General features: G+C 39.6%; 2 protein-coding genes across 2 annotated transcripts in view; one reads left to right on the forward strand and one right to left on the reverse strand.

Moving 5' to 3' along the window:
* The first annotated feature begins 1,878 nt into the window (after positions 1-1,878).
* LOC130255233 (vertebrate ancient opsin-like) lies at positions 1,879-8,560 on the forward strand. The gene is made up of 5 exons (XM_056495660.1): positions 1,879-2,239; positions 3,822-4,032; positions 4,626-4,743; positions 6,913-7,152; positions 8,269-8,560. The coding sequence occupies exons 1-5, from the start codon at positions 1,879-1,881 to the stop codon at positions 8,497-8,499; spliced, it is 1,161 nt and encodes a 386-aa protein (XP_056351635.1). The 3' UTR covers positions 8,500-8,560.
* Positions 8,561-16,345: 7,785 nt separating this feature from the next.
* CFAP46 (cilia and flagella associated protein 46) overlaps positions 16,346-17,456 on the reverse strand; it is a 64,195-nt gene continuing 63,084 nt past the window's right edge. The window contains exon 60 of the mRNA XM_056495662.1: positions 16,346-17,198. Within this exon, the coding sequence (XP_056351637.1) occupies positions 17,062-17,198 (137 nt within the window). The 3' untranslated portion in view covers positions 16,346-17,061. The remainder of the gene's footprint in view (positions 17,199-17,456) is intronic.

The following is a 17,456-nucleotide window of genomic DNA, read 5'->3' on the forward strand; positions in this document are numbered from 1 at the left end:
AGTACTTGGTTTATACAGGACCTAAACTCTCTTAAAGTACTATCTCAGGACATTTTACTTTTTTCTCATAAATTCTCATCAATAAATGCTCTATTTCAGTACAAATACAAAAATAAATTAGGTAAAACCTAATTAAGTGGGCAAGAGAGTACATAAAATGTGCTATGCCATCAGAAAAATCCACTCACAGGCAATTATGAGCTCCACTGACACTGGAGGAAACAAGATATGCGGATGCTAATTTCTGGTGCACCTCACAAGGAAGTACTCTGGAAATATTTCTGTGTTCATTAAAGCACCTGCAAGTGTATTCTGTTTGCAGAAAAGGAACTTCTATTCAGATCACTCCTGCTTGGGGAAACTACCTTCGAAGAGACTGAAAGTAATTATTTACTGATAGGGCAGGAGAGATAGAAAAGCCCTTTACATTTCAAATTTCAGACTGATTTTATCAAAGTGAGCAGAAAGAGACAGGAATGTTTTATGTAAGCTCTTGAATACTCTTAATAATTCCAAAATTACTATTTAGAGCAGAAGCACATATTAAGTCATGGAGGATCAAGTCAGGGTCAAATATGGATTTCATAATTGAAATCCATATTTGCAATTAACTTTCAGTAATGCCTCAGTTCTTACTATTCTGTTAAATTCCATCAGTTTAATCAGAGGTTGGATGATATAGTTAAGCAACAAACTGAGAAAATCTGCCAGCAAAATGATACAGCACATACAGTTCTTCATGCCAGCAATGTGCAGTCAAGTCCTTTCACCAGCTGCCTGGGCTACAGGAGTTGTTCTGGGTAAAGACAGATTCAGCTGTTGGTATGAAGCAAAAAACTTGGCAGCTTTTGTTTCTGTTGATGCTGAATTTCTGGTTTTAAGATTGTAATTATATTTAGTAGGCTTTCAGAACATTTTTCAATTAGCAGCAGAGGTAACAAAGCAAGACTACTTCTCAGAAGTTGTGCTAAAAGTCATGCATTTTGGAGCTAGAAATGAGCAGCAGAACTTCACTAAATATGGCATGTGTATAATGAGGCCCCATGTGTGTTGCACATATCACTGCAGCCAGATGTAGGTTATCTTTACATCAGTCATTATAAAGGCCTCTGAACAAGTGAAATATTTAGAACATTTATTTTCATTTATTGATTATCTGAGATAGGTTGATAAAGAAAAAAATAACTGCTTTGCAAAGAGACAGTGGGATGTAATCTTGTGCAGAGGAAAGGAGTCCCTAGGTCTGGTTTTTGCTCCCTGCTGGTTCCATGTGTTGCCTGATCTGTTGGTTTCTCAAGGTCTGTAGAGGAAAGTTTGTCCATGGAGAATTCTTTGGGAAGCACCTGACAAGAAGAGTCAGTATAATGTCAAACATCACATTATTCTGATTTCAACATTTACAGTCCCTTTTCCCAAATTCCTTTAAGCTCTCTGGCTCAGCACAGACATCTGCCTCTCACCTTTCCTTTTAAATGCTGAAAGTGTGGGAGGCTCCCAAGCAAACACTGATTTTCCCCAATGGAGCAGGGCTGAGCTGAGGCATTTCAGCACTGCTGGCTGCTGCAGAAGGAAAGCTGCAGCTCCTACAGCTGGCTCTGCTGCAGAGGAAGGCACAGCTGAAGGGAAAGAGGCAGCAGGCAGAGGGGCAGAAGCTGCTCTGATATTCTTGCTAATCCCTGTTCCCACTTTTACTCTGCAGCACTAAACTTTCCTCCAACCAAAACATTTTTTCCTCTATTCTTATTGGAAAGCAGAAGGAGGAGGAGTTTGTTCACACTTTTGTTGGAGAGAGCAAACATCTCCTTTTAATCCTGACTATTATTTACAGATTTGAAACTCCAGTATTGGATGATATTATTTTTGCTACTGAATGAAGTAATGGGTGCACTGATGGCATTTGAAAATGTGTCGCTCTTGTCCAGTTACTCTGCTCCTGCCAGTTGGGATCCCTTCCATCGTCCCTTGGACTCCATCCAGCCCTGGCAGTTCAGCCTTCTGGCAGCAGTAATGTTGGTGGTGACTTCCCTGTCACTTGCTGAGAACCTGGCTGTAATTCTGGTAACTTTTAAGTTCAAGCAATTGAGACAACCTGTCAATTATATTATAGTAAATTTGTCTGTGGCTGATTTCCTGGTCTCACTGACTGGTGGTACCATCAGCTTTTTAGCAAATCTAAAAGGATATTTTTTTATGGGATACTGGGCTTGTGTATTGGAAGGATTTGCTGTCACATTTTTTGGTAAGCTTGATTTTGTTTGTAGTTGTATGTTCTTTTCCTTCAACTTCCTTCAATGTATTTTACTGCAGCTTCCTAAGTCACTTGCATGCCTTTGAATTCACTGGAATTTCCCCCTGTTACATATATTCTGTAGTGGAGAGTGAAAAATAGATCTCTCTGTCCCTGTCTTATACAGGGCCTGTCACATGTGTACTGATAATGGAATATGTTTCATAAGATGAGGAAAAGCTTGCCAATAGAATAGCAGTGTTGTGGAGCTTATGGTAAAACAATTTCAGGAAAAAATCCTTATGCTTCGCTATTTTCAGTATTTGTATTTAGGTGTGTGTATATATAGATAAATAAGAGAGAGAGAAAAAGAGTGAGTGGTGCCCATAAACCGTGGGAAATCTCAGGGCACTGAAGGTGTCGTGCTCTCTGTGCTCCAGGGGCTCTGAGGAGCAGGGACACACCTGCAACAGTCCACACACCTACATCTTCTTGTGACTTCCTTTTCATGGCTTTGTCCACTTACTGCAAAAAAATATTAGAAGTACTTGAAGAGGAAAAATCCTCACCACACAGTACCCTGTGTAAATACACCTCTGCAGAATAAAATGTTTAAAATGGGGCATCTGCTCACCTGTGTCCTGTCCCTGTTTCTGAAGCTGCATGAGGACAGTCAGTCATGCTTGTGTCTGCTCTAAATCACACACAGTGCTGATCCTCAGCCTCAAAAGCAGCCCCACAGCTGTTCTCTGCCTGTTTAGGCTAGACAGAGGGAATGCTGGTGAGAGACAATGCTTCTACGTCAGTTTGTGGCATGCAAGCTGTGTCCTATGGAGAAAGTTCAGCCTATTTTGAGATTTTGGTGTTCCACCAGGTAATGTGTGCCTAAATCAATAATTTGATGCTGTGGACAGCTGTCTGCAGGTTTCAGTTTTCTGATAGCCTGAAATAATTTTTGCAAAGATAATGTTTTGAAGATTTTAGTTAACTAATTTGGATGTTACACATAGTTTGCAGCTTTTCAGAGTAGAACCAAATGAAAAATCTAAGTCCTAATTACTTCACTGGGCTGATTATCTGCTTGGTTTTGTAGCCCTTAGACTGTAGACTGGCAAACTGGACAAATGTGAAATTCTTATGCTCTTCATTAATATGAGAATAATGCACATAAATTGCCCATCTTTCCATAACTTGTGTTGATAGAGAAGATGTCTGATGTTGTGGGTAGTCAAAGAGTGTAACTGGTTGCCCAGAGTGGTGGTGGAGTCTCTGTCTCCAAAGATACTCAAAACCCAGCTGGGCTTGGGTCTGATCAAGCTGCTGGCTGGACAGTGCAAGGGGAGGAATGATGACTTGCAGAGAGGCTTTTCACAATACACAGTTCAGGGATTCTGTGGTTTGGGATGGGGTTGGTTTCTCAGTGATCTCCCAGCTGTGATGCTGGCTGTTTCTCAGTGATCTCCCAGGTGTGATGCTGGCTGTTTCTCAGGGATCTCCCATTTTGGTGCTGGCTGTTTCTCAGGGATCTCCCATTTTGGTGCTGGCTGTTTCTCTGGGATCTCCCAGGTGTGATGCTGGCTGTGCTCTCCTGCAGGAGTTGCAGCTCTCTGGTCCCTGGCTCTGCTGGCCCTCGAGCGCTACATCCTGATCTGCCGCCCGCCGAGGAGCACCCGCTGGAGGGGCAGGCAGGCAGCTCTGGCCATTGTCTTTGTGTGGACTTTCTCCTTCATTTGGACCATTCCACCAACAGCTGGCTGGAGCAGTTACACCACCAGTAAGATTGGAACTACTTGTGAGCCTAACTGGTAAGGCCACTCTCACAGAGTATGGGAAAAAAATGAAACTTCCAGCTCAGGATGACTCAGGGCCAGGAATTTAAAGGAAAGGGTTAAAGATTATGTGAATCTCTGAAAAAAAAAACCAGATGTAAAGAAAACTGTAATAAAACTGATCAAAATTTTCCATTATCAGTTTCTAAAACAAAAATTTCTAAAGGGTGGAGCCTCTACCTCTAATGAAAATAATCACGCTAGACCTTGTGCTTCTTGTCAGGAGTCAAAGGACAAAGAGACAGACTTTATCAGAAGACTGGACAAAGCTCTGAGCAAGCTGGTCTGATCCCATAGCTGGTTCTGCATGGAGCAGGAGGCTGGACCACACGTCCCTTCCCAGCTAATCAGCCCCACAGCTCTTCTGTGCTGTACCTGTAGTTTGGGATCCTCTCCTAGCCCTGGGCAGGGAGCTGGCCCAGTGATGTGGCTGGAGCTGCAAAGGGGCACGTTGAATAAAACCATCTGACAAAAGTACTAGTGACATCTTTGGAAAGATTAATATTCCAAGAAAACAATAAGAAAGCGTAGCAGAAATACACACCCAAGGTATTTTGTATTTTGTACAGGTACTCAGGAGCTTATGCTGACCGTGCATACATTATTGCATTCTTCACCACCTGTTTTATAGCACCCTTACTGGTGATTTTGGTGTCCTATGGAAAATTGGTGCAGAAGCTAAAAAAGGTAAGAAGAAGTAAACTTTTAAAATATCTATGCAGGCAAAAGTTTGGAATTACTGTGTTTGATTTTCTATAAAGATCAGACACAAGCAGATCAGATTTGCAGGCAGCAAACACACTCAGCTGCATCCCTTGTTACATAATTGTCCTTACACACAGAAATTCATGCTGTGGCTAGAAGTGATGTTGTAAAGTGTGGAGTTCTCATCACATATCAATACATCTCATTAGTCAAACATCATACAAATGAAAGAATGTCTACCTCATAAGTAAACAGAATCATCCAGTGCTGCTTTATTCACATTTGTGTTCACTTCAGTGACATTTCATAAGACTCAAACCAGACAAATTAGAATGCAGCTTAAAATGACTGCAGTAGTAAATTTTAAGAGTGCTGCCTACTACTTAGTAATATGCTCAAAATAAGGTGTAACCTTTGTAAATAATGCAATGCTGTTTAATAAACAAAATAGTAGATTGTCCAAAAATATTTGAAAGACTTGAGAAATGCTTTTGAATTTTCTTTAATGGTTGTGTTGACCTGATCCAAAGGAGAAGCTGCAAAAAGTGACAAAGACAATAGAACAGGAAAATTCCTATTTGGTACAGGATTGGGGGGTCAAGATTTTGGGACAATATTGATATTTCTATTTACTGCAAAGCTCTGAAAGGCCAGTACCTGCAACATATTCTGTAAATCTATAATGAATTCCCATATGGTTATATCTCAAAACTAAGCTCATTTTAAAAAATCTGCCTACAGTGAACAGAGAGAGATCCAAGCGTGAGAACTGCTATCTTATGTTCCCAACCATCCCTTTTCATGCATTTTGTCCCAGGTTGTTACAGTGTAGGTTTGCTCCAGGCTGGAATAGTCTGCCAGTGCCCCAGTCCCAGAGACCCCAGCTTTACAATGCCAATTGTAGCTTTCACTGCAACATCTAAAAAGATAAAAGAAAATAATCTTTGGGGAAATAACAAGAAGGAAAAAAACCAAAGAGAAAGGAAAAGCTGTATGTAAAAAAAGACCAGGCTGATATGAGACAAAGCTGAAACAGCTGAGAGTGCAATAAAGGAGATTGTGTTCCTTTTCCAGGGGACTGCACTTCTGCTGAAAGGAAGGCTAGGCCACTCTTTGTGCAGGCATACATGAAAAAATGCTATAGAAATCTCATATATTGGCAGGGATTATCTTATCAGTACCAAACACAGCTTTGTTAATGCCTAGTAGATTGCAGTTTTTATAACAATCCATTATTGTTGTTGTTGTTGTTGTTGTTGTTGTTACTACATTTATATTTGGTTTGCTACTTTCCACAGAGGTGAGGACATTGCCCTTCCTAGGAGGTGCTTCTATAGCTCCTTAAGTACAAATATCTTGAATTCTCCAAGTGCAGTTCAAAAATTATTAGAGAAAATGTCTCCATAGAGTTCCAACTTTACTGCAGGAAGATAAAAGGCCATGTTATGCAAACAAATATTTTTTTATTAGAATATAATATTGAATGACCTGGCATCAGGTTTTCCTGGAGACATACAGAGTTATTAATTATTCCTCATGTAAAATAACAGTGCCTTGTTTCACTAGGTCATCAAAAGCCAAGCAGGCATGTTTCCCAGAAAGATGCTGTTTGACATTAGTTCATCTCTTCATGAACATCTGTGCTTCAGCTTCTTGCATGATCACTGAGGAAGAGGAGAGCATTCCTGCTAAATGCCCCAATCCCACGTTAATTCTGACATCATTAGATTGTGAATGCTCTTCTGGGGAAGGCCATGAAGCAGCCCTGAGCCAGCCAGACTCCCCTGGGGTGAATTTGCCCCTTGTGATGAGCTTGCCCAGCCTCAGCAGCATGGTGTCTGAAATACCCAGTCAGACACCCAGCAAAAGCTACATGGAAGAGAAAGTGCTTGAATTCAGCTCACTATCTGTTTATGACTCACCATGATGTCCTTCTTTTTCACTTTGACAATAAAATATAAAAAAACTTAAGCAAAGCAAAATTTACTGATGCTGGTCTATGGTAATTGATGTCCCTCAGCAGAAACTTCAGCAGCCATCCCTTGGGAAGAGCAGGCTTTCCTTCCAGCATGGCAACTGGACAGCTCACTAAGGTCACTGGCTGGACACCTTCTTGTTTGTTTTCTAGAACCTTTTCTCTTTTCTTAAAAGGTGTCAGATGCACAAGGCAGGCTGGGAACCACCAGGAGACCCGAAAGACAAGTGACTAGAATGGTTGTCTTTATGATCATTGCCTTTCTCATCTGCTGGATGCCATATGCTGCCTTTTCTCTCCTGGTCACTGTGTGTCCCTCCATCCAACTGGATCCTTGTCTGGCAGCAATTCCAGCTTTCTTTTCCAAAACAGCTACCGTTTATAATCCAATTATTTATGTCTTTATGAACAAACAGGTACTGTATTCTCTCAGAATGTCTCTAACACTCGTATTTTGCTATTTTATCTAGCTTTATAATGAATTATTTCTACCTACCTATGTGTTAGCTAACAAGCATTATAATATCTGGCATTTAGAATGAAAAATAATCTGCCTGGTGGAAGACAGTGTAAACCTCTGAGCATTATTGAAATATAAGTGCTAATAATTATTAGGTTTAGATATTACAAAGGAAAATCAGCCCTTAGGGAACATGAGTTAGTTTCCTGTATGAAAATTATGCTCTCAAGACTGTCCCAGTATATTTCAATAATATAATTCTTTAGGAATGCAACACCACTAATTTGATCTTGAAGTGGGGTGCACATTTTCAAAGCTTCAATTTGTTTTGGGGAAATGAGGCATTTGTGGTTTATGTGCAGGAGGTAGGAGTATTGCACACACCCATTTAACAGGGAACTTCCTTCTCTGGAATGAAGGCAGAGGATTGGATGCAGAAAAAAAGAGCTGACATGGGGATGAACCAGAGTGCTGTGTGCTCACAGTGGTAATGATAATAAACATGAGCAGATTTCTGGAATGAATGCAGCAACTGAGAGTGGTGGCATCAAGGACATAAATTAAATAAAGAAAAATAATCAAGTGACTGTTGAATAAGAAATAGTGAATTTATTTATCCAGTCCTGCTGAGAGAGCTATTGCTTATCTCACATCCTGTGGACAATACCCTGATCTCCCAAACCACACAGATGTGTGCTGCACTTTACCCTGTTTGTGGATAAGAACAACAAAAACCATCTTTGAGTATCCAGGAACTTAGTGTGTGAAAGTATGAGTCTGGAGAAATGGTCAATTATGTCCATGTTAGATATGATTAGCTAGAAGCAGAAAGTAATTTATTTTTTTTTTTTTAGATTAAGACTGACACTTTTCAGAATGTAGTTAATTTTTAGGTTTAGAGTTCCTCATGGTGGTGCAGGCAAATATATTTTATGGGGTTATTTCTTCATATTCCCATCTGATTGATGAGAGAATTTCTAAGACTTTTAGCTAATATGAGGATTGATTTATAGAACTGTTTTAAAATTTCTTATGTGTTTTGACCAATCTCCTGTTTTTTTCAACTTTTTAGTTCAGGCAGTGTCTGATTCAAATGTTCAGTTGCAGTACCATAGGAACTGGGGAGTCCAACATGAACCTGACTTCAGTGGGAGCAGTGCTAACCCAGGACAGAAGAGGCACTGAGATGTCCCCCATGGCAGCTCTCAGCACCATTTCTAAGAGGAAATCTGCAGATGAGCACGGAAGGCAACAATCTTTGGCTCTGTTGATAACTTCAGAAAACAAAATGTGTCCCATGTAAAGTGGGAGATGAGATTGTTCACGCAATGCTAGAGCATATTTCGTTGTTACAATCACCTAAAATAAAGATTTGTTATCCTGGATGGTCCTGTGGACACCAGCTTTTGAGATCCCTCAGTGTGTGTAAGAGATTCTTGGCTCTCCAGCTGCAGTCCAACACCAGAAGGTGAGTCCCTTCCTCCACTGCATTCCTCTTCCCAGCCCACAATCACCTTGCAGCAGGTAGTGGCACCACACTGTGTCTCTCACCCTCCAGTCCTGAAGTCCCTGGTTCTGCTTAAGTCATATCCTCACTGCTTTTATCGGGCTGCTGATTCCAGAACAAATTATTAACTTGTTATTACATCTCCACTTTCAGAAGCAAGGACTATAACACAAATATTGCTTTTGTAAATGGTGAAAACTAATGGAAATTGCCAGCTTTCTGTGGCTGTATTCCAACTTATACTTAATTCACACTGTGAAGAACAGCAATACACAGCTTTAGTGGAATGTCACCTGCACATGAAAAGCCAAACCAGGTTATGAGTGTAATGAAGACAGACTTCTGTTTTACACAGTATTTGGGATTATTGTATGAAATGTTGCTAAGAACTAAGCTGGTGCTAAGGCACATTGTAATTTTAATCCTATATAAAATCTATCTTTAATTGAGTGCATTTTAGGAGAAAAGGCAAAGGCTGACTGCGTTTAAATGCTTTAGAATGGAAACCTATTATTTCTGGAGAAGACATTAGTACAATGCCAGTTAAAGAAATGTTGTTCCATAGTGGCATAGAGAAGCTACACTAGCTCCACCTGTACAGGCCTTAGGTATAGAAATGTGATATGGAATAAATCATCCGTGGTTCTTCAAACTTCAAAACTTTTTTAAAGCATTACTTCAAAAAAATAGAATTATTTTATACACAATAAAGAAATTTTGTTTACAGCACATCTTTTTCTGCTGTTAAGTTAGTGTTTGAAGAACTATATTGCCTTGAAAAAGAGTGGGATTACCTGAGACACCTGTGGTGAAAGCTAGCCCCTGAGCAGTGCCTTGCTGACTGGGAGTAAGAAGCATTCCTGCAGCAGCTGGAGGTGCTGGGGCACCAGGAAAAGGTAACTCAGACACGCAGCACAAAGCCTGTGCTGAGACCCTGGTGTGCTGCAGACCGGTTCTGTGTGATTCCCCTGCTCATGGGGCAGCTGCAGCTCCTGCTGGGCTGGGGGGACAGCACAGGAGTGTCCCTGAGCCACTCTGGCCCTGGCATGCCCAGGGACTGCTTGGCCGTCTGCTGCTGCTCGTGGCCCCTCTCGGCACTCACACCATGGACAGCCACGCTCTCTGCTTTGCATCTTACAAAAGCCTTTGAACCTTTTCTACAAGGTGTCCTGTGCAGAGGAACAGGAGAGGTTAGGAAGCACAGCACCTTTTCTGTTTTCTGATTAGAAGGATGTTCAGATTCCATTGCCCTGATTTCATTTCGGAATGGTAATATCCAAAGAGAGGGGTTAGTCTATAAATAAAATCATGAGCTGCACATGTGAGAAATCACTGCAGAAGACTGCACAGTTTTCCTATTCATCTCACCAAATTTCATGAGGTGACTGCCTTTTACAGTATAATTCTGGCTTGAACTTCTGCAGAATTCAGTCTTAATCCCAGATGTTGATCCTCGTTCTGACATTCTTTACCATTCTTTAACCCTGTGTTATCTGTAGCAGAACCATGAACAGATGTATATGCCTTTCAAAATGTTTTAGAAATACTGTGAGATAGGAAGAGTACGATATTCAGTTTTTAATTTATGCACCTTTTTGTGCTCATTAGCCCCTTAAAACAGTCAGATATGATTTGAAAGTGAAAATTCTTGCATTTAAGACTCAGATTTTCTCTTTCAAGGATATATTGACCTAGGTTAATCACAAGTTAATGGTATTACATGTATTAAATCATGAAGAATTGGCAGAAGTGCTAGTGTTTAATTAAAAGCAACAGAATTATTTTATCTCCTGAGAAGGTGAGGATATATAAAGGTACAGCTCTGTAGTACAAAATAAAGCAATAAAAATTAGGTGATTGCAAAGAAAAAAAACAGTGTGAAAATGCATGTAAACAAAAAGTTCATGGGAAACAATAGTTTCAGTGGGTATTTTCATCTAAAAATGTCTTTAGTAATGATTTTCAGGAGGAGGAGGAGGAGGAGAATACCTTTATATCTTTTTTCCTACCTAATGGTCAGAGAGTACATTTTAAAATGTGTGAACACCTTCACACATTATCATAGTGGGCCAACCAGAACAGCACCAGCCTGGGAGCAAAATATTACAAGGTTCCCAGGAGCTGGTTGTCAGATCTTTCAATGTAACACAATAAAAGAATTTTTAGAACCAGAACCAAAACTACGGACAAGGGAGATAGCTTTTTTTTTTTTTTTTCTTTCCCCTTTTTCCCAGAGTTGTGCACAGTGATTAGAGGGACACATTTTTGCAGTATGTGATAACAGCATGACATGAACATTTTAGAATATACAAAAAGTAATTTAGGCAATGGATGGTTTTAAGACTTTAAGATTTCACTAATAAAAGGTGTGAACACTGCCAAAGTCAGCTTGCTCACATTTGATTGGGAGCTAATAAACAGCATCTTGTTTGCCCTTTTGCCCTTGAATTTTCATTTTGCCACCAAGAGTATGTCTAGAAATCACATTTAAAAAAATAATTTACAGCATTGTCCATTGTTTGCAAAAGTAGCAACATAACACTCCACCACATTGTGCTCATTGCATTTCAGTGATGTAACCTGGAGAAGGATCCTGCCCTTCCTACAAGCCTTCCATGGCAAAGGGCGATAACTGCCTTGTGTTTCTCACTAAAAATGTCAGCAGTACTTCATCAAGCTACTTGTTTGTAATAGAAATAGCTGTTGGGGTTTTCTTCCTAATACAAATGATGGTTGCCATAAGAGTCACTGTTGTATGAGGTCATGGTGGTTCCTTTAGGATAACAGTAAGAAGGGCACTGACACTGAAGCCTAGCTAAATGATTTCCTGAGTAAATTACATAATTTAATTATTAATTTAGGTAATGTGATATATATATACCATATTGTAACTCGTGTTTTGTATAAAATAAGTCTGCAAAATAAACGAGCCACAGGTAACGGCAGTGATTGCCTCAGAACTAGGTAAATTAACATATCTACAGATCGGACTGCTACCGATAAGCACCTATCTCCTGGGGAAGCCTGGAAACTCACAGGAGAGCAGCATTTCCCGAAAAACCCATCACCAGGACTGCATTCCCCGACTCTGGTCCCCGTAAAGATGAAATCAACCACCTAAAAGCAATACACAACGGACACAAAATCTCGTCAAGGAGCAGGAAGGACTTTGTCTTGTGTGGACACCAGAGCTGAATTTGAAAGAAACAAAGGACTGTCCTGCTATGAAAAACAGTATAAAAAAGAGGCCAACCAAGACAGCGACGTGAACACCAGGGGAACCCAGTGCGATAGAGGCTGGGTAACATCGTGTGTTCACCCAATTCCGACCCCGGGCTCGGTATTGTTTTTTCCGGTTGTGGCTTTCCAGGACCGTATTTTGGTCGCGAAAATAAAATTTGCCAATTTAACATTTTAATTCGGGTTGATTCGTTTATTACCTATAACAGTAATTACATAAATTACCTAAAAGATAACAGCAATCCTAGGATCATTCTGGTGCTGGAAACCTCGTGTTTCAGCATGAAACAAGTTCTCTCCTTTTGGGTCATGACATGCTGTCCAGACCCTGTCCAGGATCAAGTATTCCAGCCCTGTTCTGGACATCTTTGTGGTATGTCCAGTGAACAGTCACCCATCTGGTGGCTCTGCAGTGCTGGACCTTCTGGCTGGCACACCATGGTTCTCTCTCCAGGAAGGAGCCCACACAGGTGTGTTTTTAAGCAAGTGCATCCTGGTGTCACGTGCAGAGCTATGGAATGGTCACTCAAGCTCGTGAACAAACTCTGCTCAGGCTCTCTTTGGAATCACTCTCCTCATTGCCCTGTCTCCTGCTGTGGCTCACCAGAGCTGCTCTGTATTTATAGTTGTGTCAGTTCTCTCCTGTGGAAAAACTAACAAACAGATCTGTTCTTGAAGCTGTATATTTTGAGAAAAAGCCCTGAACAAACAAGTGGATTTGGGCATGGGGAAAAATATCCAAAATAGCTTTCAAAAATCATTTCAGTGAGATAAAATGCTGAGGTTTAAAAGTAGATTGTCCAAGCTATTTTTTATAGTCTCAAATTTAGAGGAAGAATACATTTTAAAATGTCATAAGATCAGCTCACCTCCTCACCCACTAGCAGGGATGAAGGTGAAAGCTTAGGCACTGAATGTAGTGTTGGTGCACTTTACAAAATGTTCATGTTCTTGCTCTGGCAACAAACAACTCAGCTTCTCTGGGGATTCCTCACTGCTTTTTGAAGATACAAATGTCTCAATGCATGGATTTTGTTTCTCCTAAAGCCACATGTACTGCAGACCACTGCTGGAGGAGATACTTTATGTTCAAAGTGCAAGGGCATGGAGAGGGGCAGAGATTGTTATTGATCAGCTCTACCAGAGGTTCACCATACACCAGATTACTCCAGTATAGCTCTGATGCAGATTAACTTCTAAATCATCTATTTGTATCTCATTATAAACAGGTTGCTCCTTTTGCAAATATTTTTGCCTTGTTTTTTGGTAAAAATGCACTTAACCACATATCTGAATTTCTTCCACTTTTGAAAGAAAAGACCTTGCCCTTACCCACACTGAACCTTTATAGGCAAGGGCTCTGAAAGCAAAAATGCAATTAGCAATCAAACCAAGTTTGAGAAACACATTTCTCTCTGTTTCTGATTTTGGATTAAATATTAATTCCTGCTTTTTCTTTGTTTTCTGCTTTCTCTTCCATTCATTTCTTCACTGGGTCCAGAGCAACACCTCCAAGACAAAACACTTCTAATATTCTCCCTCTGGTTGCTCTTACCTGCAGATCTGACATCCCACTCAGAGGAGACTCCCTCCCCCAACAAAAGCACTTGCAAAGGAGAGAAGGGTTTGGCAGTGAGATGAAGGCTAAGCCTCAGCAGGTCCAGCATTCACATGTTTAGTGTCCCTGATGCTCCTCCACCACCCTTCCAGCCTGAGTGCTCCCACATATACACAGGGCAGACATATGAGACATATTTGTCCACAGTCTAGCTAGAGGAATAATATACATATCATATGGCTAGAACATTTCTGTTTAATTATGACCTTAGTGAAAATGATTATCCAAGAAAACAGAGTCATGAACATTAACAATAATTCTCATACCAATTATTGAAAAATACAATTTTAAATGATTAGTGAAGAGAAGATTCCTAGAAAATTTAAGATAATATTCTTTAATATAATACTTAGTGTTATAGATTGTACTATTTTTTCTCTTTATTACATTATACTGAAGTCTCTTCCCTCTTCTATGTCACAAATAGTTAAAAATCTGTAAGAGAATTTAAGGGCCTTTCAGCAATTTGGCACGCCAGTTTTATCTCAACTATTATCTAGCTGCATCAAGATATTAATGTAGTCATCTCTCTTTAGTCTCAATGAATTACTATAAAAATGTCAAACAATTAGATTATATTGGCCAACACAGCCCTGTTTGATTGAGTACAGATGTAGGCCATGTCCGTTGAATCACACTGATGAAGAAGCAGAAAGGTTTGTGGAATTCCAGTGCAAATTTATTTCAATGTACATCCCATTTCAGATTCTAATGCCAGTACTTGCAATAATAATAACCAAAAAATGCTAAATAGGTATTTTCAGATGGAATAAAAGTCAATGTCATTCAGGAGAAATACCAATGAACTCTGTTTTCACCCTCTTCTGCTATCGTGTGTGAGGCTGAAGCATTATATGAAATAAAGGGAAAAGAAATTGCAGTAGCTATCCAGTGACAAAGAAATATCTTCCTAAATATTTCCCATAGTAATGGACACTGTCACAAAACACCCTTTTAATTTATTGTACCTTCCTAGCCAAAAATATTGGCCTTTACTTCTGAAAGGAGTCTTTATTTTGTTGGTTTCAACTGTTTGAACTCAGCACTGACTTCCTCCACTCTCTTGGCAGAGGAAGAAAACACTTCTTCACAGATAGACTACTGCATTTCAATGTTTATTTTAATATATTTAAAAATGTGCATACATATAATAATAAGTATCAAGAATCATATTCCAGGGAATGTTATAATGGATATTTTATCCACCAGCAATGCTGTTAACATTCCATACTGCATTTTTATAAAAAAATGGGATTAAGTGAACTAAAATTGTTCCTCTTAAGTAAGTCTTAAGGAACCATAAGTCTTAAGGAACCATCTGGAAAGCTGTAATATATGTAAAGCATTTCCTCTCTTCTTATTCAGAAATTAAGACTATTTTGCCTGCTACTTTTAAAAATGCCACTACCATGTTCATGAAAGGCCCCACACTCTCTCCTATCACTGGCTGAGAAGTGTTCCATCAATTTATCACCTGAGTACCACCAACCAGTGAAAATTTCAGGGCACATGAGCATTCCTTCAGTTTTAACTTGACCACATCCTTAAAACCCATGCTGATAACTACCTGTCACTATATCCACAGGGAGACAGTGCATTTGGAGACTTGAATTAATACCCAAGAGGGACTCCAAGAAGTTCTTCCTGGTGACTTCACAGGGATGAGCTGGTCTTTCCTGCACACACAAGGGAGGAACAGATTTACCCTCCCAGGATGCTGAATTCCCTCTGATTCCCCATTTCAGGAGAGCTTCCAGGTCAGGTGGTGCTGAAGGTGTAAAATCACTAAATCAGTGCTCAAACTCCAGAGGAATGGTCTTAAATGGCTATGGGAGTGATCCTCCAGCACGCTGAGATCTGCTCTCCTTTCCCTGCTCCCTTCGGCACCTGCTCCAAAGCAGGGGCAGCAGGACCAGCCAGGGCAGCTCTGCAGGAGACACCAAATCCTCCAGGGACTGCTTAAGGCAGCATTCTTTTAAAGAGGTCACACCAGGGACTAATGACAGAGCTTCTCTTTTTTTTCTTTGTTTGTTTTATCATTTTGTAGCAAACTTGCAGCTCCTCACTGCAGACCATTTAGAACCACACACTTTTCTTGGACAGCCATGCACAACTCAAATTATGTTCTTGTCCTAGAATATCATCAATAAATTCACCAAGATTTTTTTCCCCCTCACATTTTTCAGATTACATAAATTTTAGCTGACCAATTCTTTTCATGCTAAAATATATTACAAAATGTCATTTCTGTTATAAAAGCTAATTGATAGTGTGATTTGTTATGTCGCTGAGACATAATTCAGAAAGTTATTTTAAAGCCCTTGATACATGGAATAGCACTAACTGCTTAATATTTCTTGTATGAATGAATAGAGTGCATGGGAATGATGTAGTGCCACGTAGATGAAATATTTTCAGAAGCTCTTATTCTTGTTGTTTGGGCTTGTGCCAACGTCATTGACGAGAGAGCTCATATGTCCTAAGGTGTATCTACTGTAATTTATTTCTGGGTCATTAGTTGGTAGGATTTTTTTCCTCCAGGTTGCTGAACAGTATATAATATTGCAAAAATTAAGAGTTCATGGTCAAATAAATGAATACTTTAGAATACTCAGAAAAATCAAGTGTTTTTAATTTTAAAATATTCTAATTTAATATTTTTATTTCATTAAAATTTTATTGCTTAATATAATAAAAACAATTTCTGGCTCTTGTGAAAGTCCAGATGGAGAACTGCATCTAGTTCAGGAGTCCCCAGTATGAGAGTGAGTCCAGAGGGGGCCACAGAGGTGTGCGGGCTGGGACACCTGGGGGGCTCACCTGGGCAGGAGAAGGCTCTGGGAGAGCTCAGAGCCCTGCCAGGGCCTGAAGGGGTCCAGGAGAGTTGGAGAGGGACTGGGGACAGGGGATGGAGGGACAGGACACAGGGAATGGCTTCACTGCCAGAGGGTAGGGATGGGATATGATATTGAATATTGGGATACTGAGAAGGAATATGTTAGGAAAGTTATTAAGGAAAAACACAAGAAAATAAAGAAAGTAAAAAATATTAATCATTTTATTTAACACTAACTTGTTTTCTAATTAAACTGCATCTACCTCCACATAAAAGATCATTCAGAATAAAGTCACTTGGTAAATGTTATAGCTGTGTTCTTGATGAATCGTCCATGTGAAAATAAAATGCATCAAGGAAATGTTTTTCCAAATGGAAGCACTAACTTTGATGCATTCCAATCCCATTCATGCATCAAGGCTGAAAAATACTAGCCCATTTTCTTTAAAATGTGTTGGTACTTACCAAATTTTTAGAGGATTTACCAAGTTAAAAAACCTTAGACTATTAACCGAAATTTCTGAACTATATATTATATTTTCCTGACACTTATTCTAATATCAAACTGTTTACATCTAAAACATGAATCAGCAAAATATACATCTTACTCTCACCTCTCCTTAGATCACTGCAGGTATTCCTAGCATGAAAAGATTGACACAAATTACATCAGAATTATGTTGGGTAAACCATAGAGTACACAATTAAAAAATGATGGATGAGTTGCAGGAAGAACTGAGGAAGTGCAAGCATTCTGCTCTTCTACTTTGTCTCCAGGAGAGCTGTGAGAATCTCCTTCCACTATAAAAATACATTAAAAACCATTGTTATTTCTGAATATGACTAAATACAAGAATTTAAGTGCCATCATTTAACACATCATCTCTTTGATTAATACTTGTGGTTCTTTTACATTCTTCTAAAAATATTAACAACTGTCACTATATTGAAGAAGCATTTTCTGAAAAACAGAAAACTAGAGAATATTTCTAATCTGAGTTCTTTCTCCCTTCAATTCTGTGACAGTGCAAGCTATAAATAAAATTGATTTTATTAAAC

This window comes from Oenanthe melanoleuca, chromosome 6 (genome assembly GCF_029582105.1).
Source record: "Oenanthe melanoleuca isolate GR-GAL-2019-014 chromosome 6, OMel1.0, whole genome shotgun sequence".
Classification (NCBI taxonomy): domain Eukaryota; kingdom Metazoa; phylum Chordata; class Aves; order Passeriformes; family Muscicapidae; genus Oenanthe; species Oenanthe melanoleuca.

Excerpts from the sequence above, each read along its gene's own strand:
- LOC130255233 (XM_056495660.1), top strand. The coding sequence starts at position 1,879 with ATGGGTGCACTGATGGCATTTGAAAATGTGTCGCTCTTGTCCAGTTAC. Across the intron at positions 4,033-4,625 it reads ACTACTTGTGAGCCTAACTG|GTACTCAGGAGCTTATGCTG; the intron begins GTAAGGCCACTC and ends TATTTTGTACAG. Across the intron at positions 7,153-8,268 it reads ATGTCTTTATGAACAAACAG|TTCAGGCAGTGTCTGATTCA; the intron begins GTACTGTATTCT and ends TCAACTTTTTAG.